The 26,501-nt window shown below is 49.0% G+C and overlaps 1 protein-coding gene across 1 annotated transcript; it reads left to right on the forward strand.

The window, feature by feature from the left end:
* Positions 1-2,299: 2,299 nt before the first annotated feature.
* Positions 2,300-25,177, forward strand: SACK1D (scaffolding CK1 anchoring protein D). The gene is made up of 4 exons (XM_024743161.1): positions 2,300-2,776; positions 16,614-16,781; positions 20,659-20,783; positions 23,653-25,177. The coding sequence occupies exons 1-4, from the start codon at positions 2,300-2,302 to the stop codon at positions 24,563-24,565; spliced, it is 1,683 nt and encodes a 560-aa protein (XP_024598929.1). The 3' UTR covers positions 24,566-25,177.
* The last annotated feature ends 1,324 nt before the right edge of the window (positions 25,178-26,501 follow it).

The following is a 26,501-nucleotide window of genomic DNA, read 5'->3' on the forward strand; positions in this document are numbered from 1 at the left end:
GAAGCCACTGCAATGAGAAGCCCGCGCACCACAACGAAGAGTAGCCCCTACTCACCACAACTAGAGAAAGCCCGCGTGCAGCAACAAAGACCCAACGCAGCCAAAAATAAAATAAATTTATTTTAAAAAAGTATATTGATACATGATAATGGTAATGTCTCACATTTATGAAGCACTTTACAGTTGTATATATGTCTTCTCATTTACACAAAGAAAATGAGGCCTAAAAATTGGCTATTAGATTTAACACCATGGAGCTCATGACGATCTTTTTTTTTAAGATTTTTTTTTTACGTGGACCATTTTTAAAGTCTTTATTGAACTTGTTATAATACTGCTTCTGTTTTTTATGTTTTGGTTTTTTTGGCCGTGAGGCATGTGGGTTCCTAGCTCCCCGACCAGGGATCAAACCTGCAACCCCTGCATTGGAAGGCAAAGTCTTAAGCACTGGACTGCCAGGGAAGTCCCTCACAATGATCTTGACAAGAGGTTTTGGTTGGCCAGTGTAGGAATCAGCCTGATTGGACAGGATTCAAGACAGAATGGGAAGAAGACTGGAGATGGCAAGTATAGACAAGTTGTTTGAGGCTTTATGCTATAAAAGTGAGAGTGAAATGGGGAGGAAGCTCTAGAGGGATGTAGGGTCATGAGTGTTGTTTGCAGGATGAAAAATATTACAGCATGTTTGCATGCTGATAGGAATGAACCAGTAAAGCAGGGAAATTGATGATCCAGGAGAGGAGGGAATTGCTGGAGAGACATAGGTTAGTAGTAAGGGGATTGGCAACTACTGCCCAAATGGAAGGACTGGCATTAGATAGGCTCACAGACAGCTCATCCATAGTAACGGAAGGCCCAGTATGTGGGCAGAGATGCAAACAGGTAGGAAGATGTGGTGGGAGCATGTGGAACTATCTTCCCTGACTGCTATCATTTTCTCAGTGAAATAGAAAGCAAACTCTAAAAGTAAGAATGAGAGAGGAAAAGGTAGAGAGAAGTTAGGGAAATAGAGGCTAGCAGGCAACCTTAAAGGCCCACTTGAGACCATGAATTTCAGGCACAGCTGGTGGGCATGACTGTGTCTTTCTTTTCCCCTGCACTGTACGGCAGCCTGGGTGCAGGAGGAAAGTAGGTGGAGAGTGGGGTTTAACCAGGTTTGGGGTTTTGCCAGGCAAAAAACAAGGAGGTGAGGGACTTCCCTGGCAGTCCTGTGGTTAAGACTTGGCCTTCCAATGCAGGGGGTGCAGGTTTCATCCCTGGTTGGGGAGCTAATATCCCATATGCCTGGCGGCCAAAAAGCCAAAACATAAAACAGAAGCAATATTGTAACAAATTCAATAAAGACTTTAAAAATAATACACATCAAAAAAATAAATCTTCAAAAAAATAAATCTTAAAAATGAAAGAAAACGATCAGGTGAGAGAAGAGAAAGCTACCTGAAGGTGTAATCAAAGGAGTGGCTATTATGACGGACCGGTATTTTTGAACGAATGAATGAATGATTTCAATACTGGGGAGTGGCTGGCCTCACCCAAGCTCTGAGAGACCCGGAGAAGCACGGTCAGTGGGGTCAGTGTGCCCCAGCAGGTCCCAGCCTCTCCTCCCAGTTCACATTTCTGACCTCCCTGGGCCTTGTAGGGCCGCGCTGTGGGGCGGCCGGCAGGGGGAGCGCGAGGATGCCTGTGGTCGGGCTCTCCGGCTTCAGTTCGGGCTCCCTGCCTGCCCCACCGCCCCGTGGTACCGCCCCGTGGTACCGCCCCGTGGTACCGCCCCGTGGTACCGCCCCGTGGTACCGCCCCGTGGTACCGCCCCGTGGTACCGCCCCGGGTACCACGGCCACTCAGGCCTGACATCTGGGTACCACGGCCACTCAGGCCTGACATCTGCTCTCTAGTTGATCTTGATGAACTCGGCTCCCCGCAGGACCATAGCAGGAACGCTACCTCGGAACAGGAACGTAGTCGCCAAGACTAAATTCCGCTGAGCAACCACGGAGCAAGAACGTGGTCTCAGCCGCAGTCCCGGGCCTCTACGGAGGCGCTGGGTGGGGCAGGGCTGCGGGGCGGGGCGAGGCGGGGCCGGGCCGGGCCGCGCCGCGGGGCAGCCAATAGCACTTAAGGGGGCGGAGTCGTAGAGGCGTGCACTGCTTCCGGACTCTGCCGTCACAACAAGGCAGCCAATGGGAGAGCCAGGGAGGGGCGGCGCGGCCAATGGCGCGGGCCGGTTAGATTCAAAGGTGCCTATAAAGCGTCCTGCATTGCCGTGGTGGTCCGAGCCGTCTTGTGTCAGAGCGACGCCATGGCACTGCGGTCCGATGGCCTGGACGAACTGCCCGCAGCGTGCCTGTCGCCGTGCGGGCCTCCCAACCCGGCCGAGCTGTACAGCGAGGAGCGGCGCTTGGCGCTCGAGGAGCTGGTGGCGGGCGGCCCCGACGCTTTCGCGGCCTTCCTGCGACGCGAGCGCCTCGGCCGCTTCCTAAATCCCGACGAGGTGCGCGCCATCCTAGGCGCGGCCGAGCGGCCCGGCGAGGAGGGCGCGGCAGCGGGGCCCGAGGATTCCTTCGGCTCGTCGCACGACTGCTCCTCCGGCACCTACTTCCCCGAGCAGTCGGACCTGGAGCCGCCGCTGCTGGAGCTCGGCTGGCCCTCCTTCTATAAGGGCGCCTACCGCGGGGCCACACGCGTCGAGGCGCACTTCCAGCCCCGCGGCACGGGCGCCCGCGGCCCCTATGGCTGCAAGGACGCGCTGCGCCAGCAGCTCCGCTCGGCGCGAGAGGTGAGCGCCGCGGCCCGGCTCCTCGGGTCACTTCGGTCCCCGGTCCGACGGGACACTCCCTTCAAAAACGGGAAACTGAGGTCTGCTAGGAGCGCGAGCCGGGTGGTCCCGGGGTGCCGGCTCGCCCCTCTCTGCGTGTATCCCCTCGGATCCCCGATCTCCTCCCTGGCCGCTTCTCGTGGCAGGGGAGAGTGGGAGGAGTCTCGGTCCCCAAGAAGGCGGATTGTGCCCAAGTTCCAACTCCTAACATTCACATTCCCTGGGAGGGTGATCAGAAGTCCTGCTAGTTGCAGCTTTCAGTTAAAACCAGTTGTCAGACTGGCTGTCAGCCAACTCTAGATCCCGCTTTCAGGAGCTTCTTAGGAGATGCAATACCTAAGAAGCGCATAACCTAGGGGAAAATTCCTGAAAGTTGTCCCCAGAGACAACTGCGGGGCATTAGGAGTCTATCATTGCTAGTCACCTGCACGTGCCTTTTGTTGTAGAAAGCAGATACGTACCAGAGTGGCAAAGTGACCCCCGACCCTTTTTCCTCCTGCAGGCCTGGAGAGGAAGTTGCTCCTTCAGTGAATGGGTGGGGAAGGGAGTTTGCGTTTTCATAAACTGGAAAAAAAAATGCAGATACCCCTGCATTCAGTCATCTCTCTCTTCACAGTGGGTTTTGGTGCAGTTGTCTGACTCTTAGTGTGACAAGGTATTGGGGTGCAGTGGGAGGTTTTGTTTCTCTGCCAGCCAGGATGAGACTGCAGCAGGGTGCTGGGTACTAGGGGTCTGGGAGGAAGAATGCAATCCAGAAGGTGGGAGGGGTGGGTAGGGTGTGGCAGCAGACTCATTCCTCCAGAGCCATGATCAAATGCCACCTCGCTTGCTGACTGGCAGTGCCCAGCTTCCTGGCTGTCTGCCTGTGCCAGAGACATGGCAGGTAAAGCCCCAGGCCACGGTAAGACTTGGTAGGGCTCCTACCTGAGTGTGTCTAACTGTGGTTATGATATCTGTGCATCAAGGCAGTTGAAGTAGCCAAGAAGGGACAAGCCCTGACTTACCAGTGTCCCTGTGCCGGGTGCTCTTTGCCTGATGGTGGGGTTGCAGTGGGTAGGGGGTACGGTAGGCTAGTGCCTTGCCTTTGTGGGCTCCAGCTAGGCTATTCTCAGTCTTGCGGTGCTTTGGGTGTGCTGAGGGTCCTTTTGATGCAACAGACACTTGTGGGTTCAGCGGGAAGATTGAAAAGATGGAAAAAGACACCATTTTAGGATAGGTGTGCATTCCCAACGATCACGTCTAGGGGGAGAACTTGGGCACTTGGAACTTGAGAAAAGTAATGAACGGGTCTTCAAGAAAGAGAGAATTGCCCTATCCTCTTGCTTACATCCAATTTTTAGTGGTAGTGGAGGGGCACTGGAGCTAAGACCAGAGGGAAGACTGTCCATCAACTCATGCTGGTCTTAGAAGGGGCTCAAGGCTGATGCTCAGACACCTTTGTCTTGTAGGCATTCTGTAATGCATTCCTGGGTAGAACCTCCTGCCGTGCTCTGTGCCCTAGTCCAGCTTCACACTTATATGTTCAAGATTCTGTATTTGGAAAACTGCCCAGGTGGGCAGTTTTAACTGAGAAAGGTGGTACGTTACCTTTAAATCTGATGAGTATTTTCAGTGTCTCTGCCATATGCCAGATTGCTTGCTTATTCAGAGCCTACTGTGTATTGGACACTGTGCTCCAGGGGCTGGGGCCACAGCTGAAGGACACGATCCTTGCTTGCACTTGAGAGTTGACGGTCTGCTGGCGGGAAGCAGTGAGGAAGTTGCTGCAGGCTGAAGAAAGCTTTAGGGGTGATGGTGACCTTGGAGCTGGGTCCAAGAGGATGGGTGGGGCTTGCCAGACCAGAGGATAGGGACCGGCCCAGAAGTGTGAAAACACCTGGCCTTTTGGGAGGCAGCCAGGTTCCTCACAGCTGGAGCAGAGAGTATGTGGGAGTTAATGGTAGGAGAGGAGGCTGAAGGGAAAGACTGACGCAGACTGTCGAGGGCTTCGCACGCTACTGGAAGGAGCAGTGGGGAGCCATCGCAGGTTTAAAGGGAGGAGAGGAGCTGATCAGATTGGGGTTCCTGAGCAGTAAATGCTGGCGAGAGCAGGAAGGGGGATGGGTTAGAGAGGGGCGAGACTGGAGTAGAGGTGGTAGTAAGGAGGGGCTTAGGGATCTACACGTGAGAAGGGGGTCTGTGCTAAGGCAGTGCTGGGGCTCGGGCAGGGGAAGAATTTTAGGTAGAATTGACAGGACTTGGTCATGTCACTACTTAGGAAGGGTAGTGAGAGAGAGGGCAGGAAAGTAGGCAAGGCCAAGGAGAAGGTATAGGAAGAATTGAGTTTTTTTAGCTTGGGTGAGTGGTGATGCCACGAAATTAGAATACAGGAGAAGAATGAGACTGAGGGTAGGGATGGGGAGGTGAGTGGGATTTGAGACACGCTAAACTTGAGGTCTCAGACACCATCTCTTTTATGTAAAAAAAAAACAAACCCAAAACCCCAAAACATAATCATGCTTTCTCTGCCGGGCACTGTTCCAAGTAACCCTAACGTAGGTGCGATTATTAGCTCCATTTTGCGGCTGGTGAAATTGAGGCATAGAGAAGTTAAGTTGCCCCGAGGTCACACAGCCAGGGAATGACAGAGCCAGGACTCAAACCGAGGCACAGCATCTCTTAACCGCTATCAGCCACCACGCTCTGCCTTGTGCCATGTGGAGGTAAGGAGGCGTCACTGTCCCCAGGTGGACGGAAATCTGTGGAGGAGACAAGTGTTAGAGAGCTAACCTGGTGGCTGGTCCAGTGCGGCTGCTCCAGGTAGAGGTGTGGGTTGTGTACACAGGAGCGGCTGTGTCACTCCGAATACATCCTTTGAAGTCCGGTACCTGTGACGGCGAGGACTGTGGAGATGTAGGTCTCAGGCTGTTTCCGGATGAGATGAGAAGCCATTCTGCATCTGTGTTCATATGGCAAAAGCGCTTGACGGTGTGATTGAGCACTTTTAAAGGGTCAGTTTCTGTGCTAAGCCCTTTACCTGGACTCTCTCAGTTAACCCTCCCCAACCTAAAAGGAGGCCACAATTAAGAAGAGACCAGGCACAGAGACGATAAGTAGCTTCCCCAAGATACAGTTAGTGTGGGACAGAGCTGGGCATGAGCCCGTCTGCCTGGCCCCTGAGCCCGGGCTCTCGACCACTCACCACTCCACAGGGCCCCCTGCCATGAGGGAGGGTTGGTGCTTTGGTAGTTTTCAATAAGCTGGGTTTTTTTTAAGGGTTCCTTAAGATTTGAACTTTTAATTTCCATGTTGCATATTGAAGAAAAAGGAAAATGATGATGACAGGACTAGCTCTCCCCTTGGCAGGAAGGAGACTGGAGTGGTCAGGGTACAGGCACAAGAAGCCAGTCTCACTTGGTAAATGGTGGTGTCTGATCCTAGCTCTGCGGCCTCAACGGATGGTTCTGGGATGGGTCCTCATCCAGGACTCATGTTGCTTTTGAGCCGTTTAGGCTTGTAGGGCCTCTGGCACCGAATAGTGCTCAGTAGGTACAGCGGAGACCTCTCACGTGCACCTTTGATCATTCAGCAAGTGAGTTTGCCTGCCTCTCTGCTCAGCAAGGACTTGTCCCAGGGTAGGTGGGACCAGGGCTGTGAACCTGCCAGTTCTGCCGTTGGCTCAGTTTCTGCGCACCTTTCAAAGCGTGGGTCTGCTGCGTTGAGTGAGGTACAGCACCTAGAAACACACGATTTATGTACAGCATGGCTTCTGAATACAAGCTGACTCGGTGCTCAGTTGAGCTTCACCAAAGCTGGAGGAAGTACTGTTTTGGACTTTTTTTTTCCCCCCTTTGGACTTCTTGAGAGCTGAGATGTCTGCTCTTAGGAGAATTTTGAACTACACAGGATTTCCCCCTTACACACATACTCTAGAATCTATCCCTGTACTACTGTATTTGTTGATGAGTCATTCATTTCTTTGTCTCTGTTGCCATGTGAATCAGCGTTGGGCTGGGCTCTGGCCCCCACAGATCGGCTGGGAGTGGAGACCTTGCCTGGAAGTGCTGTGTGCCCTTACTTGGTGATGTGCTGTTGCCGAGGCTCTTGGGATATTCCTAGCGTCTGGATGGGAGCTCACAGACAAAGCTCACCCTGCTAGGAGGTCCTGCACTCTCCAGAGCCATCGCTCTTACCAGCCGCCCATTCCCTACAGCTTTTGTTCCAAAGGGGCACTTTTGCTATGACCTCACCCTTGGGCATCCTTTTGATAACCTGAGCATTTGTAAAAAGCTGTCGTTGTGTTGACAAAGAGTCCTGCCTCCTAGGAGGAGTAACAGCTGAGGAATCTGTTGGAGGCCCCTGGTGTGCACGTGGATGTATCCAAATTAAGGCCCTCCTGGCCTTGCACAGTCCTCCTCTGAGTTGCAATTGAACGTGTGCAGTGTGAGCAGTTCCTGTTCGGAACCCAGGGCAGGCTTTCTCAACCTCATCACTATTGACGTTTCGGACGGGATAACGCTCTTTGTTCTGAGGGGTTGTCCTGTGCATTGTAGGATGCTGAGTAGTATCCCTGGCCTCCACCCAGTGGATGCCAGAAGCACTGGCCCCCGCCAAAAAATGGTCATCACATTCAAAAATGTCTCCCCTGGGGAGGGGGTCAGGGGAAGAAGGAGTTACTGCTTTAGTGGTTAGAGTTTCAGTTGGGGGTGATAAAAAAGTTTTGGAAACAGATAGTGGTGAGGGCTGACGACATTGCAAATGTAATTAAGGCCACTGAATTGTATGCTTAGGAATTGTTAAGATGGAAATATTATATATGTTATATATTTTACAATTTTAAAAAGTGTCCCCAGACATTGCCAGATGTCCTCTGAGGGGCAAAATTGCCCTTGGTTGAGAACCACTGTCCTAGGAAATCTCACCGATGCGTGAGATGCTGCCCACTAGACTAAGTGTGGCTGCTTTTTATCCCTTCCTTTTGGTTCTATGTGTCAGGTTAAGGATTTCTGAGTCTTTCACCATTTCATTTCTTTCTTCTTTTTAATTGTGGTAAAATATATGTAACAAAATTTAGCACTTTTTTAAAGTGTACAGATCAGTGGATTAAGGACATTCACCATCACCACATGCAACCATCACCACCATCCAGGTCCAGAACTTGTTCATCTTCCCAAGAGGAACCTCTGTTCCCACTGAACAATAACTCGCCATTCCCTCCTCCTCTCAGCCCCCAGCAACCACTATTCTGTTTTCTGTCTGCCATTTCATTTCTTTATTCTTTTCACCTGGCATCCATTGGGCAGTAGAGAAGCTGCAGAATTATTCTCTGGTTCCTTTATGGATAAAGGATAAGTTCTCTCAGGAAGAAACGTAGTAGGCCTGCTGGCTTTTTTAAAGTCCGGATGCAAATGATAGAACCTCTGGAGGGGAATCTGGCAATATTCAGCAAAATTTCAGTTGTATTTACCCATTGACCTAGCAGTTCCATGCCTGTGTATCTGTCCGAAAGATACACTGGCGAAAAATATGAATAGGCCTATGCAGTTGGCTGTTTGTTGCAGCACTGATTATAACAGCAAAAGGCTGGAAGGGCTCAAACATCCGTCAGTGGCAGATTGGTGAGTAAACGGATCCTTCTGCACAGTGCAGCGCCTAGCAGCTCTGAAAAGGGATGAGCACTAGCTCTGTTTCCTACGATTAAGTGGTTAGAACCGCAGTGACCAATGCAGCAGCCGTTGGCCACCTGTGGCTATTTAAATTTATGTGACTTAAAAGGAAATACAGGGCTTCCCTGGTGGCGCAGTGGTTGAGAGTCCGCCGGCCGATGCACGGGACACGGGTTCGTGCCCCGATCCGGGAAGATCCCACATGCCGCGGAGCGGCTGGGCCCATGAGCCATGGCCGCTGAGCCTGCGCGTCCGGAGCCTGTGCTCCGCAACGGGAGAGGCCACAACAGTGAGAGGCCCGCGTACTGCAAAAAAAAAAAAAAGGAAATACATTAAAAAACTCAGTTCCTCTATTGCACTAGTCATATATCGAGTATTTAATCACTGCTTATGGCTAGTGGCGGCCATGGACAGTGCAGATACAGAACCTCCACCATCTAAGAAGTTTCTGCTGGGACAGCACTGGTCTAGAACGACGCGTATCATACACTGCCTTTTATCTACAGGGGGGATATGAGCATATACATATACATATGTATACACACATACACACATATACGTACTCGTTTAGTAACATAAATGAGTATGTGTACACATGCATACTTTTATTTATATTTTTTAAAAAATTGGAGAAACCCAAAGCTAGTTGAAGTTATTATCTTTGTGGGGACGGCAGAAGAGAAGGGACAAGGATGGAAGCTAGGTGTCTCTGGATGTAGCTTGTTTTGTCGATTGGACTTGGGAGCCAGGCAGATGTTTTACATAATTATAAAAAAAAATAACTCACGATGATAAGCCCCTTCCCCCCACAAAACGTCTCTTGATGCTTTCCCCTCCCTTTGAAAAAGCCCAGCCCGCCTGTGTACTTCATGCTAGAATAGTGCAGAGGAAATGTTGCTGTATGTGGCTGGTCCCTGCACCCCTGGGGCCATTGAAAAATTGGTTTACCCACCGCTGCCTTCCCAGAGGGGCCCCAGGCCACTCTCTGCAGATAGAGGCTCCATCGGCAATTTAATCTGATACTTAAATTGCTAATTTTATAAGAGCCCATGAAACTTAGAGAAGACAACACGCACGAATGAATTTAGGTTTTGCTGTGGAAATTGATGTTCTTTTTGTCTTTAAACCCTGATGTTGATATCAAGATCATTATTGAAAGATTTTAATTTTTTAAATAAATTTATTTATATTTGGCTGCGTTGGGTCTTCGTTGCTGCACGCGGGCTTTCTCTAGTTGTGGTGAGTGGGGACTACTCTTGGCTGCAGTGCGCGGGCTTCTCGTTGCGGTGGCTTCTCTTGTTGTGGAGCACAGGCTCTAGGCACCTGGGCTTCAGTAGTTGTGGCGCGTGGGGTCAGTAGTTGTGGCTCGCGGGCTCTAGAGAGCAGGCTCAGTAGTTGTGGTGCACGGGCTTAGTTGCTCCATGGCATGTGGGATCTTCCCCCGACCAGGGCTGGAACCTGTGTCCCCTGCATTGGCAGGCGGATTCTTAACCACTGTGCTGCCAGGGAAGCCCCATTATTTAAAGATGTTAAAAGAAACTTCCAGGAGAAAATTTCTGTTCTGTTAAAAATCTGTAATACATACATGGGGTGAAAATATAGGTCTTTTTTTTTTTTTTGAAGAGAAGACAACACGCACGAATGAATTTAGGTTTTGCTGTGGAAATTGATGTTCTTTTTGTCTTTAAACCCTGATGTTGATATCAAGATCATTATTGAAAGATTTTAATTTTTTAAATAAATTTATTTATATTTGGCTGCGTTGGGTCTTCGTTGCTGCACGCGGGCTTTCTCTAGTTGTGGTGAGTGGGGACTACTCTTGGCTGCAGTGCGCGGGCTTCTCGTTGCGGTGGCTTCTCTTGTTGTGGAGCACAGGCTCTAGGCACCTGGGCTTCAGTAGTTGTGGCGCGTGGGGTCAGTAGTTGTGGCTCGCGGGCTCTAGAGAGCAGGCTCAGTAGTTGTGGTGCACGGGCTTAGTTGCTCCATGGCATGGGGGATCTTCCCCCGACCAGGGCTGGAACCTGTGTCCCCTGCATTGGCAGGCGGATTCTTAACCACTGTGCTGCCAGGGAAGCCCCATTATTTAAAGATGTTAAAAGAAACTTCCAGGAGAAAATTTCTGTTCTGTTAAAAATCTGTAATACATACATGGGGTGAAAATATAGGTCTTTTTTTTTTTTTGGCAAGAAGGTCTCCAGAAGAGGCAGGAGCCCTGGGGACTTGAATGAAGTCGAGTCGGGTGTCACTCAGTCAGCGTGATCAATTCAGCAGGCAGGCTCTTGTTGACCACCAGACAGGCTGATGCATCTTTGCACGTGTGTAGACCTTTGGTAGAATTCCAAGCATCTCTCACATGTGTCCTTGCTTTATGACCATGGGTGGGAAGGGAGAGAAACTGAGGTGCAGTGAGAAGGGGTGAGTGACACAGACTTCCTGCTCCAGGCAGAGGAAGAGCTGGAATGAGAACAGGAATGACCGACCCTGAGTAGCCCCTCGAGGCTGCTCAAGTGCCTGCTCAGAGCCCTGCCCCGCCCATCGAGGGTGTGTGAATCAGATGATAGAGCTCGGAGGAGCTGTGTTTGAGGATGCCGAGCTCAGGTAGAATGACTTGGCCAGGGTCGGTGGCAGAATTAGGACTAAGACTATGACAGCTGCCATATAAGGGCTTTCTGTGGTGCCAGGAACTGTCAAGTGTTCTCTCTTGACCAAACCTACTGCAAACACTACAAGGTGGGTAGCATTATTTGCATGTTATAGAAGCCAACAGAATGGAAGTAACTTGCTAGAGGGAACATGGTGATGAGAAGTGGAGGAGCCTGCATCCACGTCCAGGTCTAGCTCTGTAGCCTGTTCACGTAGCATCTGTGCCTCCCAAGGTTTCCTGATTTAGTCAGTTCAGAGTTAGTCAGCAAAACTGCCCGCAGAAAGAAGTGCCTGCTGTCCTAGGGCATTTCAAGGTACCTGACGTTCGCTCTGCAAGTTGTTTTGTGTTCTTAGTGATCATCCTTTGTGATGGGCTCAATCTCATATACTTTATGCAATACTCTACTGATCCTTCCAGGATTTAGTCTAAGCTTTCAATCATTTGAAGACGGAACATTAGATTTGTTTGCAATAATGTTTAATCTAACACTTTTTTTTTCTTTTTTGGCCGCACCGTGCAGCATGTGGGATCTTAGTTCCCTGACCAGGGATCGAACCTGTGCCCCCTGCATTGAAAGCACGGAGCCTTAGCCACTGGACTGCCAGGGAAGTCCCAATCTAACACTTTTTAATAGGTAGCTCTGGGGTCAGCTGGGCTGAAATTCCAGCTCCTGTGTTTGCCTAAGTGTGTCACCTTGAACAAGTCACCGAACCTCTGCACGCTTTATTTTTCTTATCAGTAAATTGGAGATAACAATTAACGGGGTTTTCAAATCTCAGGATACCTCTTTAGAGCTTCTGGCAAACAGAAAAGATTTCAGTTCTGTGTGAAAAGTAACATACACAGGGTCTGTGCAGAATACCCTGGGGACTGCTACCTGTAACCACGTGGATCACCGGGTCCCATGGTATAAATCATCGACGGACGGTTAGGAGTGACTGAGGGAGGAAAGGCTTGAGGTTTTGTCACCTGCGATGATGACATGGGACTTGGTGCAGGAGTGGCTGCTGTAGATGTGGCTGGAGAAGAGCAGGAACAGCATGGGGACTGGTAGCAGACCAACCATCCAGGCTCCGACAGCTGGGTGTTTCCTCTTTAGGTGTCATGTTAGGACCAACGTGCGCTGAGTTGCAGATGGGCTTTTGACCCTGGATTGGACACTCACAAGCCACCACTTGCAGAGCTTTCCACCTCTAGCAGAGCGGGTAGGCTCTTTGTAGCATAGGCTGGGACAGGGCAATACCCACCGTGACCATGTGGGCACTTGATGAGCATGGGATGCCCACCTGCCCATGTGTCTCTCCTTTGTCCATCCCGCAGTACGACTCAGGGAGTGGGAGTGATGACTGCTTTCAAGTCCCGGTGCTCTTCTAGGGCCCAGCAGCCTGCAGCATGGACGCCAACACCTAGGAGATGTGGCCAGCTCTGCAAAGCAGACACTCAGCTGGCTAGCAAATGAGCCCAGGTCATTGTTCAGAGAAGAGTCTGTCCCTTCACAGACTTAAGAAGCCCCAGGTCTAGTTCAGCTGCTCCGGGCTTGGTTGCATGGGGGGTGGGGTGGGGTGGGGCTGAGGGCAGAGAGTAAGGGGGAGTGGGGATGGGGTCTGGAAGGAAGGCGGGCCTTCCTGCTGACTGCTTCCACCCATAGGGCTGTTCTTCCTCCAGAAGTCTTTTAAAGGTCCTGCTCTAGAAAGAGGAGGGGATGTTGGATGCAGGGGGAGTCAGAGGGATAAGCATCTCCATCTACCCTCTAAGTACCCCGTGGGCGTTCAAACCCAATTATTTTCAACACACAGGAAAGGTTGAAGCTTCAAAACCAAACAATGAAACTAACAGCAAATTAGATACTGACTCACTACCTAACAGAGGTGGTGTTTGCACAATTGTTTTGTTAAATGATAAATCAAAATTCAGTTTGGCAGGCGCCTTATGCTGTGCGCCCCGCTCCTGGGGCCCTGCTTCCAGCAACCCTCCAGCTCCTCGGCTGTGTCCCGGTGGCACCTGGGTGCACGTCCATCGGCCCCGTCGTGCTCACTTCCTGTCTCTCCTGAGGACAGGGACTGACCCCGGATTGATTTTCTCTCACTTTGTCTTATGAGCTCGACTCATTCTCACATGTGTGTATTCAGAACCCCTTTATGAGGTTTTACTGCCACCTCAAAATCAGTTTCAAAACCTCTCTCTCTCTCAAGATTGTTTCTGTTTCCTGTTTGTGTGGACCTGAATCAGCCTCCCTCCACCCCCATCTCTCCTCCCTCATCCCAGGGAGAACATTGCTTACCTTTCCCACGGGCCTCTTTCCCTTCTCTGTGACCCTCATGGCTTCCTGCCTGGCCCACCATCGAAACCTCTATCACTGATTTTTATTCTTTAGTCCTCCTAAACATTTGCTGAACCTAAAAAGCTACCTAAGTGCCTACTGTGTTTCAGGTACGTAGGTATGTGGCCCTGTGTTGCAGGAGGGGGGCCACATCTTCCAGCATCAGCTTCTTCTGTCCTGTTGGGTTCATCACTAAACTCATCACTCATCCTAAACCTCCTCCCCTCCATGGCCTGTATGATCCTGACACCTTGGTTGGCGTCCAAGGCCTTCCATGCTCCTGCACACTCACCTGTCTCTCAGTCACGTCCTGCCGCTCCCTCTCGTGCATACTCTGCGCTCCAGCCAGACTGGGACATACTCCATCATTTCCTGCATCTTCCTCTGTCATCATGTGGCTTCCTGCCGGATGCCCTCCCCTTTGCTTCTCCCCTGTCCAAACCGTCCTGATGTTTGATTCAACTCAAAGGCCATCTCCTCCAGGATTCCTCCTTTTCTCTCCTTTGGTAAACATTTGAGGGCCTGTGTTGGGTCTACGCCTGCAAGGGAGATGCTTTACTGTCTCCCCCTCCCCGAAAGCGTTCCCCTGATTTCCTTGCCTGTTACAGTAAGTATCATTTTCCTTCCCTGCAGCCTGTGTCCTCTCTTTGTGGGTAAGTCAGGTGCATGTTGAATCCTTTATAGCCATCTTTCTACCTAGCATAGGGTTCAGCCCACAGTAGACTCTGAGGTGCTGGCTGCATTTGAACACCTATTTCATGCCTGAGTGAAGCCCTTTCCATGCTTTGTCTCATTTAATCCTCACAACAGCCCTGTGATGTGGATGCTAGATGATATTATCCGTATCTTCCAGAGGAGGAAACTGAGACTCAGAGAGATTAAGCAACTTGCCCAGAGTCACACAGCAGTAAGCCACAGAGCTGGGAACTGTGCCCACGCCTTTCTGCCTTTTAACCAATAAGTTGTTTGGCCTGAATTAGTGGGATAGATACATCTCCAAATAGGATGTATAAAAATGCATTGGAGGATATAAACTTTTGAAGATGCCACCAATTTAGAAGGAACACTTTTTATTTTCTATATCATTGTCTCCAGTGGGGTTTAGCTGTTGCCAAGAATAGCTCATAGCTGGGGCTTTGGCAACATTAGAGAAAGGGAACCAGAGAGATAAATTGTCTTTCCCAGACTCCCTCACAGCAATGACTTCCTGGGAGCTGGCATTTCTGGGTCCCTCCTCCTGGTGGACAAGACTCTGAGGTGTTAGAGATGGACAGTAAAATCGTCTCTTTGTCTCTGCACTTCTTTTTTAAAAAATAAATAAATTATTTATTTTGGGGGGCTGCTTTGGGTCTTCGTTGCTGCACGCGGGATTTCTCTAGTTGCGGTGAGCAGAGGCTACTCTTTTTTGCAGTGCGCGGGCTTCTCATTGCGGCGGCTTCTCTTGTGGAGCACAGGCTCTAGGTACGCAGACCTCAGTAGTTGTGGTATGCGGGCTCAGTAGTTGTGGAGCGCAGGCTCCATAGTTGTGGCGCACGGGCCCAGGTGCTCCGCGGCATGTGGGATCTTCCCAGACCAGGGCTTGAACCCATGTCCCCTGCACTGGCAGGCGGATTCTTAACCACTGTGCCACCAGGGAAGCCCCTCTGCACTTCTTTGATACCCAAATACTTAAGGGGTAATGACTCTCGGGTACTGGCCTGAGTCCTCTGGGCCCCCAGAGATGAATCAGTCCTGTTGAGGGGCCTCTGCTCTCACAGACCTGTAAGTCAGTCACCTTAACGTTCAGGAAAGGATTTAATGTGATTGGAAGAGACTCATGTTTTTGCTGATGAGGTTACGAGGAGGGTGGTACATTGCAGCTCCAGCCTGCAGAAGAGTTCCAAACCTTGGCTTCGGGGAGCGGTTTCCTAAGGTGACAGTCCTGGCTCTGACCCGATGCAGGGGCTTGTACGAGACCCGCATGTTTTGGTTCCCCCGCAGACCTGCCAGGAATTAGCTGACGGCCATGCTTTCAAACCTGCAGAGGGTGTGATTAGAGGCTTTGCTGCTGGAGCGGCCTCTCTTGAAGCAGGAAAGCCAGGAGCTGGGAGATGTTTCCCTGCGCTGAACTGTCTGGACGGCTTAAGCTCTGGACTGGTCACGCAGATCAATGAACAGATACCAGAGGGATCTCTTGTATGGGCATTTGATGTGGCCTAGTCATTTAATGCTCACGACAAATCTATTTTGCAACGAAGGAAACAGGCTTTCGAAGCAGCTGTAATCTACCCAAGGCCACGTGGCTGAGGTGGCCCTTAACTGTACTGTGAGCTGAGTGGGGAAAATTGATTAGGAGGCACAAATGGAGCCGGCTCGTTGGGGAGCAGAAAGGACTGGTCCAAGCTGCAGGGCAGCATCCTTAGGATGTATTTCCGTGCTCTTGTTGCGGGCTTGCGCTGCGGACAGATACCAGAGAACTTCAGATACCACCTTTTACAGAGGAGGGGCTGGCGCTCTGGGAGCCATTAGGTTAGATCCTGACAGGTGGAGGGAGCAGACGTCATGAAGAGGTGATGCGCAGCAACAGTCAGGAGGTGGGAGAATCGACTTGCCTGGCTCAGTCAGTTCCAAGCCATGAGTTGGTGGTGGATGAGGTGGCCCATTCTAGATTATGATAGAAAACCATATTATGATCCAAAACCAGACAATAAAATCAGACTTGGAGACTGGTATACCCAGAAGGGGGGCCTCAGAGAGACTCTTAAGTTTTTACATACCTGTTTTACAGACATGGGCAACAAGCCACGTGTCTAAAATGATGGTGGGTTAGCTGCAGAACCTAGATATCTTGCCGGTCTGAGCTGAGCTTGTGAGACGGGGGTTTTAGTAAAGGAAGAGAGTTGAATGGAACAAGTTCATAGGAGGTCAAAGTAGTGGAGGAATCTATAGTTTTGAGAAATTTGCAGTGTGGAGGAGAGTGGCTGGGTCAAGTCCAGATTTGTGGCATACAGTGGCCTGAGCGTCTTTGGAGACAGACAAGAGTCCACGGTGAGAGGAAAACTGATACCGCAGAAGGAGAAGGAAGGAAGAGTATTGTAGGACAGGGATCCTTTCCCAGCTCTGAGACGGGGTCCAGAGTCTGGACAACGAGCTGTAAGGTGGTGTCCTTGTGGGTTGACCGCTGGCTCTTCTCTCTGCCCCACACCCTAGGTGATTGCAGTGGTTATGGATGTTTTCACGGACATTGACATCTTCCGAGACCTGCAGGAAATCTGTCGGAAACAGGGAGTTGCTGTCTACATCCTTCTGGACCAGGCCCTGCTCTCTCAGTTTTTGGATATGTGCATGGATATGAAAGTTCATCCTGAAGAGGAAAAGGTTTGTGTTACACTCTTTCTAGTTTCACCACAATCAGCAAATAATGACTGAGCATCTGTGACCTCCCCGTTGGTGGTGGTGTCCCCGTTGTAAGGGAGGGACCTGAGGCTGTGAGAAAAGTCGTTTGCCTGAAGCCTCACAGGAAAGAAAGACAGAGTCAGGTTCAGACCTTGGCCTCTCCCTCACGTCACGATGCCTCTTAATGGGGAGCTTGTCTGTTGATGGCAAGATGCTGCCTTGGAAGCTGCTGCTTTTGACTGCAGCACTGGTAGGCTCCAATTTTAATTGTGAGGACCACCGTTTACGGAGTCCTGCTGTGTCCTTGGCACTGTCCTAGGCTCTTGACAATGTTATGCAACTTAAATCCTCACAGCAGCCCCATCAGGTGAGTGGCGTTATACCTGTGTTTCATATTGGGAAGTGGTGACACCAAGAGCCCAGTGTCTACAACTAGAAAGTAGTGGGATGGAGTTTCCCCATCTGTCGGCCTGCCTGCAGCCCCAGTGTTCTTAAATCACTGTCAGATGCTGCCTCTCGTTTCTCATTATTATAAAATTAGACTTTTTATGTCCTTTGCTCTGAGCATGAAAGTAATTTGAGCTTAAGTATTTAAATGTAAGGTTATGTAACTTAGCAAGCTTGTTCTCTTTAGTAGAAAGGCAAGAAAAATAGTCATTTATTACACCATTCACTTCTTAAAAATTAAGCAACTTAAGAGCTTCAGAACTTAACTCATCAACTTGGTTCATCACCTTAATTCATCAACTTAGTTTCTCACCTATGTGAGCACCTACTCTGAGCTACTCATTGTTCCAGGTACTGGACACAAGGCGACGAGCAAAGTGAATGAAGAGGTTGGACTTTGGTTCTATATAGGCTACCGCGCAGGGGACATGAACTTACCGCCTTGTTATTATCAAGCAATTTGGTTTACACAATTTTGACTGTTTAACTTCTCTTGAGAGTTCATGTTCGTTGTTCTCCCTCAAGAGGAAACAGGATTGGGTTTAATTAGGTAGCTACTAACTTGTCACTAGTGCTTAAAAGCAAATCCATGATGGAGGTAAGCCTTGGAGCTTGGAGACGGAATGAAACAGTCAGCCCTGTGACCTGACAGTCAATTTAAAAATGTGTCAGGTGGACCCAAGGGAAATGCAAGTCAGGCCTGGAAAGTGCATCGTCATCTAACCAGATGTTTAGTCCATACCTGCTCTGCCGCAGAGCCTGGTGAAGAAATTGAAGGTGTCGATGTTTAATTTCAAGGTGCTCTTGCTGTAATTGAGGCTGTGTGTGGGCAGCAGGAAGATCACAGAATAGCCCGGCCACGACTTTGATCGAGTGACTGGCTCTGATTCATCCACTCAGCAGAAATCTAGGAGGATTTGCTGACTCAGTTGCCTGCTGAGTTGGTTGCTGCCTTCGTGGGTGTCTGGATCCTCTAGGAAGGGTCGAAGGGAGATCTGTCTTTTTGGCCTCACCCATGTTCATCATGTCTTAACTTCTTCTTCGGGAAGCACCACTTTGCCATGGAGGCTTCTCTCACCAGGGCCTGTGTGTGCTGGTGAACCTGCCCCTCACCAGAAGAAGTGGGGGTGACTTCTTTTGCCCTGGTGCTGCGGCTGGTCCAGAATGTTGGGTGTCCTGCCTGCAGGAGCTTGGTCACACGTTTGTGTGCAGGCACTCAAAAGTGCTTTGATTGTAAATCAACTATACTCCAATGTAAAATAAAAATTAAAAAAAAAAAGTGCTTTGACCACAATCACAGAGGCCTACATAGCATTCAGGTAAGTTCCAAAGGGAAAGATGCACAAAACCACACTGAAATCTGCCCACAGTGATATTCTTTATGCTTGTTATTATATGTTGACCCTTTGAAGCTCTGCTCAGGGATCGCCCGGGAAGCCCTCCCCTGCCAGCTTCATGTGCACCTCTATGGAAGGTTCTAGGTTTTTTGTCTGTTTGTTTTAATTTTCATTTTGAAATAATTTTATTTACAAAGGAGTTAGAAAAATAATATAAGGCATCCCTGGATACTCTTTGCCCAAATTTTCTAAATGTTTACATCTTACAAACCTCAGTACAAATTCCAAAATCAGGAAATAAACTTGATATAGTACTATTATCTACTCTGTAGACATGATAAATTTCACTCATCATTCCATGAATGCTGGTTTTCTCATCCAGGATCCAATCTGGGACCATATCTTGCATTTAGTTGTCATTTCTCCTTAGCTTCCTCTCATCTGGAGCTGTTGCTCTCTTTCTGTGTCTTTTACAGTCTTGATGCTTTTGAAGAATACTAGCCAGTTTTCTGTAGAATTTGGGTTTATCTGATGTTTCCCCATGGTTAAATTCATATTACGCATTTTGGTAAGAATATCGCAGAAACAATGTTATGCTATGCCCTAATTTTTTTGTTTTGTCTTTTGTTTTTATTTTGAAGTAGCGATAGATTCACAGAAATTGCAAAGATAGTACATAGAGGTTTCCATGTATCCTTCACCCAGTTTCCCCCAATAGTTATACCTTATGTAACTTACAGCACAATATCAGGACCTGGAAATTGACATGGGTACCATGTGTGTCTATTGTTTCGTGCCATTTTATCACATGTATACATATGTGTGCCCACCACTGCCAACAGAATACAGAGCTATTCAATCACCACAAAGATCTGCCTCATGCTACATCTTTATAGTCACATCCACTCCCCTCTCCGTGCCCTCCCCTGCATCTTTCACCCCTGGCAACCACTAATTTGTTCCTCATCTCTGTAATTTTGTCACTTAGAGAATGTTATGTAAATGGAATTATACAGTGTGTGACCTTTTGAGGCTGGCTTTTTTTCACGCCCTTGAGATCTGTCCAAATTGTTGTGTCTATCAATAGATTGTTCCTTTTCATTGCTGAACTGTATCATATGGTATGGTTGAACCATAGTTTGTTTAACCATTCGCCCGCTGAAGGACATTAGGGTACTTTCCAGTTTTTTACTGTTATGAATAAAGTTGCTATGAATATTTGTGTACAGGTTTTTGTGTAGATGAAGGTTTTCACTTCTTTCGATGTTGTTATGTCTTGCTATAGTGTTTAATCATTACTTTTTTAAAAAATAAATTTATTTATCTATTTTTGGCCACACTGGGTCTTTGTTGCTGCGCATGGGCTTTCTCTAGTTGCAGAAAGCGAGGGCTGCTCTTTGTGGCGGTGTGCGGGCTTCTCACTGTGGTGGCTTCTCTTGTTGCGGAGCACCAGCTCTAGGTGTGCGGGCTTCAGTAGCTGTGGCACGGGAGCTCAGTAGTTGTGGCGCACGGGCTAAGTTGCTCCACAGCACGTGGGATCTTCCCAGACCAGGGACCGAACCCGTCTACCCTGCATTGACAGGCGGATTCTTAACCACTGTGCCACCAGGGGAGTCCTGGGCTATTATTTATTAGCAATGCTATTAAACTAAAGAGGAGGAGAAACATCAGCTTAGCTTCTTTAAACCTTTGTTAAAATGTTATCTGTCACTGGCATGTTTTCTTTGATGATTTTATCCCCCCACATTTTGTTTCAAAGTCATTTCTTGGATTCTATTGTTTAGTGTCTCCAAAAAGTGAATCTTCTAGAGCACGTGTCCACATAAACTGAAGGTCTCAAAAATAAGTATGCATGCATAAAAAAGCATGCAAGAAGATGAACTAAATGTTAAGTAGCGTTACTTGAGTCCTGAGAATCATCTGGCTTGTGTGCTGTGGGTGTTGTTACTGAATGGTGACCGTGAACCACTGACCTGCTAGTAAGCTTGTCTGTTTGGAATTGTAAACTAAGGCTTCTTTTATCATGTGCTCACTGGATCATTCATTTCTTCTTCTCCCACTTCCCCCACCAACAGCTGATGACAGTTCGGACGATTACAGGAAATATTTACTATGCAAGGTCAGGAACTAAAATTGTTGGGAAGGTTCATGAAAAGTTCACACTGATTGATGGCATTCGTGTGGCTACAGGCTCCTACAGGTGAGTTTCCGACTCGTCCATGCTTATTAATCTAAACTTTTCAGAGGAAGTGTGCTATATAAAGGTAAAAGCTGCTTTTTCCTCTCAGTGTGAGCCTTTATGGGCAAGCCTTCTGCTATGTGTGCATCTGTGTGTGTGTGAGCTTGTTAATCAAAGCCTCCTCCTCTGGAAGGTGGTCGGGCTGGGATCCCCTCCCCTGCCTCGTGGTCCACAAACCTAAAGTACAGAGGCTGAAACTTGCCTGGAGGCCCGGTAGTGAGGGAGTCCTAGATTCAAGGCTCAGCCAGGACTGCAGTGGTTGAATTGGGGGTTAACAGAGACAGGAACAGTCTCAACTCCTGTTCCTTGGGGCCTTTGACCCCCCACGTCCCTGCCCACTTTAAGGGAAGGGCAGTTGCAGGCATCAGCCTCAGTGCAGAGGGCACAGCTGAAGCAGCCCCCTTACTTTAATCCTTCACCTTGCTTCAAGCCTTGTGATTTGGTGCTTTAGTCTAGAAAGTACTGATCCATGCTTCTGGCTTCACCTTTGAAGTCTCACGTTGGCACGGCATCTGAGGGTAGAGAGCAGGGAAATTGAATGGAGGGTGGAGACAAAGAGTGGTAAACACCAATCTCCAGAGGTTAAGATATACCATTTTTTTTTTTTGCTGTATACGGGCCTCTCACTGTTGTGGCCTCTCCCGTTGCGGAGCACAGGTTGCAGAGCACAGGCTCCGGAGCGCAGGCTCAGCGGCCATGGCTCATGGGCCCAGCCGCTCCGCGGCATATGGAATCTTCCCAGACCAGGGCACGAATCCGTGTCCCCTGCATCGGCAGGCGGACTCTCAACCACTGCGCCACCAGGGAAGCCCAAGATACACCATTTTTACTTAGGTCTCTCTGATGGTGGTGTGTTCTGCCACCTCTGTGTTAGACTCTGATGTTATATGTGAAGTGTGTCTCTACAGTTTAAAAAAGAAAAACGGGGACTTCCCTGGCGGTCCAGTGGTTAAGACTCCGCAGTTCCCCTGCAGGGATCATGGGTTTGATCCCTGGTTGGGGAGCTAAGATCCTGCATGCTGCACAGCCCACCCCCCCCCCCCCTCAAAAAAGAGGGATAGAAAAACGTATATATATATATATATTTTTTTTTTTCTTTTGCGGTACGCGGGCCTCTCACTGTTGTGGCCTCTCCCGTTGCGGAGCACAGGCTCCGGACGCGCAGGCTCAGCGGCCACGGCTCACGGGCCCAGCCGATCCGCGGCATGTGGGATCCTCCCGGACTGGGGCACGAACCCACGTCCCCTGCATCGGCAGGCGGACTCCCAACCACTGCGCCACCAGGGAAGCCCCAGAAAAACATATTTGTGAAGAAGCACGCATCCCTGAGTGATAACTATGTGTTAGCCCTGGGTAAAGGTGGGTGTGCAAAGGCTTGTGCAAGATGAGGCCAGCAGATCAAGGAGCTCTTGGTGTCTTTCTTTTCAAACAGTACTGTCATTGCTTGGAACAAAACTTGAACTCTTCTTGGAGACTTTCTTTCATAAGATGTTTGGAAATAACAGGAGGAAACTAGATTTTCACCCGAAGTAGGATTTATCTGTATTACCCAAACTTAGCTCCAAATGGTTTTTTGGCTGTTCTAAAAAAATATAAAATATAAAAATTACCCCCTACAAATGAAATATGCTACTATTGAGGACGAGGACGAGGATGGCTTCTATTTGTTGAGGACATTGTAAAATCCTGGTGTTAGGTGTCCTGTTTACATGATTTCACTGAGGATTTCTTTCTTTTCAGGCTTTGAAGGCAGCTCTCAAGGTGAATTTGCATTAGCCTAGGTTCTTGGTTGCAAGAGACAGAGTTGCTACTATGTTTTATGATTTCTTATGTAAAACACCCTACTCCTGATACGAATTTCTGTATCAGTGCGGTGACTTCAAGTGCAGAAAGCTAGCTCAAACTACTGTATGCAGAATGGAATTTACTGGCTCACATAATTTGAAAGTGTAGAAAGGGACCCTTTGTTTTCAGCTCACCTTGACGTAGGGGCCATGCATTCATCAGAACACAGTCTCCTGGTTCTGCTTTTCTCTAGTTGATCTTTATTCTCTGTCAGGCTCTCCATTTGCAGGCAAAGATCCAGGCTTCCTCACGTGGCCTTCAGTAGCTGTTTCTCAAAGAGGGAGACTTTCTTTCTCTCTGCACTGGCATCAGTCTTGCAAAATTCCCTGGCTCTCGCTAGCTCACATGCCCACCCTGCATAGGTCCCCGCATCCCAGGGGATAGGATACTCTGGCCAGCCTGGCTCACCTGCCCACCCCTGTTGTGACTGGAGAGGGTGCATACATGAAGCTGTCTGCGCTGGGAGGGGGCAGGGTTCTGTTACCATGGGAAGGAGGAGGTACGCTGGACAGGCAGGGGCGCACGGCCACTTGTCAGCTCTAAACGTGCGTTGAGCAACAGTGTCATCGTTAGAATGACAGTCCTGTCTCCCTTTGTGAAAAGGGCAGCATGGAGGAGGGACCGGGGCCCAGTCTAGGCTCTGCCACCAGCTTCCCCGTGTCGTCGCTAGGCACCTTCCTCGCTTCTCATGGTAAGGGCACTGGCCTAAGTGCTTTAGGAGCCCTTTCTAGTTTTTAGCAACTCTGAGGCTGAGGAGTGTAAATTTTAGCCTGTTAGTTGAACAGTGGCCTTTTTACTCTTGTGTTAACGCATTCCTAGGTTATGTACTGTGTTAAGGCAACTTGCATTCACACTACATGGTAGGTGTGCTGTCACCAGAGTTGTGACTTATGTCTCAGGATATCTGGGCTTTATATTCAGGTTGACAATAAGTAAATGAAGATCGCTCATCCTTACCAGCTTCTGTTTGTTTTTAATCCTCAAGTTTTACATGGACGGATGGCAAATTAAACAGCAGCAACCTGGTCATTCTGTCCGGCCAAGTGGTTGAACATTTTGACCTGGAGTTCCGAATACTGTACGCACAGTCAAAGCCCATCAGCTCCAAACTCCTGTCCAGCTTCCGGATCAGCGGTAGGTTTGACCATCTCATCAACCAGAAACCACTGTGCAAGGAGCTCACACTGGGCAACCTGCTGCAGCTACGGCTGGCAAGGCTCTCGAGCAGCCCCAGGAAGGCCGAGCTGGGCTGTGAGGAGGGCCAGGCAGAGGCCGGGCGTGAGGACTCTGAGGCCTCCACCATCAGCGAGGAGGGCTGCTTCAGCAGCCGCAGAGACAGGCTGGAGGGCGGGAGGGTGACCGATGCCACCACTCAGACAGAGCCAGGAGAGGAGACGCCCACCGTGAGCATGAGTGACGTGGGGACACAATCCAGCATGGCCACGGTGTGCACTGGCACCCAGACTGACATGGACGAGAATGTCCTTTCCTTTCTGGAAACCCAGGCTAAAGAGGGGTCAGCAGTATCAAAGACGTCTGTGTCGCGATCCTCCAGTTTGAGGTCTTCCGCCTCTCTGTCCTCCCAAGGCTCTGTGGCCAGCTCCATCGGCTCCCAGACTTCCCTCAGAGCCAATGACGTCGTCACACCTGGACACCCCAAGTACTGGAGCACCCCCCACTTGGATCTGTGCTCTGGGGACTCATTGAGAAAGTTGAATAAAGAGCGGCAGATTCACTTTGCCGGAATCAGGTCCCGGCTCAACCACGCGCTGGCCATGCTTTCAAGGAGAACGTTCCTTACTGAAAACTACCTCAGTTTTAATTCTGGAAGTTTTCCCAGATCATCAGCTAATTTGCTGGCTGTTAGAGAAATCACGCTTTATCCCTCCTCTCAGTGACCGCTCCACACGTTCAGGGCGCCTGGCTTCACCCGGGCTTGCAGTAGACATCGTCAGAGCATCCCACTTTATAGAATGTCTCCTGTCGTAACTGCCTTTCTTTCACCCTGATTTTCTTTGAATTCTGTAAACTGCATATTATTTTACATGCTTTATTTTTATTTTGTTCTTATCATGTATAAGCCAGGTCTTGGTTTTATGGTTTCAACACTATGGGTACAGTTTCTTGGCACGATTTTAATACTGATCTCTCTTCAAGAGAATGTTTCAGTGTTCTCAGGTAATTCAGATAAGAGATAAAATATGTGTTGCATTTTTCTAGGTTTGTATGCCCTATTGTTTTCGAGGTTTGGAACGCTAGTTTTCATGATCAAAATCCTGTTTAGGAAAAAACTCAAAACTCTTGTTTCTTAAGTGTTTATCTCTTCTTTAGGATATCTGTGTTCTTAGCTTTAAACAGATGTAAACAACTTTTGTTTGGTGGTTGCTCGTGTCCGTTTTTTTGTTTTTTTCTTCTCTCTGGCACTTTTCTGTTTAACTATAGGAGTGTGTTACAAGTATATGCACCTAATATCTATCAGTGCAGTTTTTGTTTTTTTTAAAATAGTCTTGGGGTGGAGGAGTAGATGATCCAAATTATAAAAGAGAAAATATCCGTTTAAAAGTTAGATGGGGGCTTCCCTGGCGGCGCAGTGGTTAGGAATCCGCCTGCCAATGCAGGGGACGCGGGTTCGAGCCCTGGTCCGGGAAGATCCCACATCTAAGAGCAACTAAGCTCGTGTGCCACAACTACTGAGCCTGTGCTCTAGAGCCCGCGAGCCACAACTACTGAGCCCGTGAGCCACAACTACTGAAGCCCGAGCACCTAGAGCCCGTGGTCCACAACAAGAGAAACCATGACAATGAGAAGCCTGCGCACTGCAACGAAGAGTAGCCCCCTCTCACCACAACTAAAGAAAGCCCGCGCACAGCAACGAAGACCCAACACAGCCATAAATTTAAAAAAAAATTAAAAAAATAAAAAAAGATGACAGAAAACAAGCGGGTACCCCATACTTTCCTTAGCTATATGAATATTGATGTCACTAGCTCTATAGTTTGAATGAGGAAACTTGCCGGAAATTGCAGGTTTCTTCATGTGCTCTAGCTTGTCTTTTTCAAAGAAAAAGCTTGAGCTATTTAAACAAGGACCTTAGTTCTGTTCTTCTCTACCAGAGAAGGAGGTCTCAGTGTTCATTCCTGGATTCACCCTGATATTAACTGTAGTGGCCCCATGAGCCTAATTTCATCAGATGGGTGTATTGACAATGATTTAGCAATCTAATATCCTGGAGTAGGGGCGAAAGAGGGCACTGACAATTATCCCAGATTCCTAGTCCAGTGGCAGGCAATGCGACTGGTTTCTACACCCTGCTAATCAGGATTGGTATGCCTATGGAATCCTGTTTTTGTCTAGTCTCCTTTGTGTGTGCAGATGAAATGAAGAGAGTTAGGTGATGGCTTCCTCCTTCTGATTTGACTGGAGCAGAAGAGGGGAGGGTGTTGTCTGCCACACAGACACGTGCTAATGCATCCAGATCCTGAGCACGCCTGCGGGTTTCCATGTGTGCACCAGGATTCCCTTCCAGTCACCAGGTTATTTGCTGGGTTAGTGCCATAATTTGGACCGGGAAGCAGGCAGGACAACTGGTTCCTGTCTTGTTGTAAAAATTCTGGCCCAAGCCTCAAACAAACATTGTTATTTGAAACCGTTTACAGATTTAGATAATCTCCTACGTGCTATCGGTGACCCTCTCATCAATGCAGTGACTGGACAGCTGTTATTCTCTGTTTTCAGGTGAAGGAACTGAAGCTCAGATGAAGTAGCATATTCAAGGTCACATGATTGGTAAATGGTGACACAAGCATTTACCCACAGGTTTTCAGTTTCTGAGTT

Source organism: Neophocaena asiaeorientalis, unplaced genomic scaffold (assembly GCF_003031525.2).
Source record: "Neophocaena asiaeorientalis asiaeorientalis breed wild unplaced genomic scaffold, Neophocaena_asiaeorientalis_V1.1 scaffold82, whole genome shotgun sequence".
Lineage (NCBI taxonomy): Eukaryota > Metazoa > Chordata > Mammalia > Artiodactyla > Phocoenidae > Neophocaena > Neophocaena asiaeorientalis.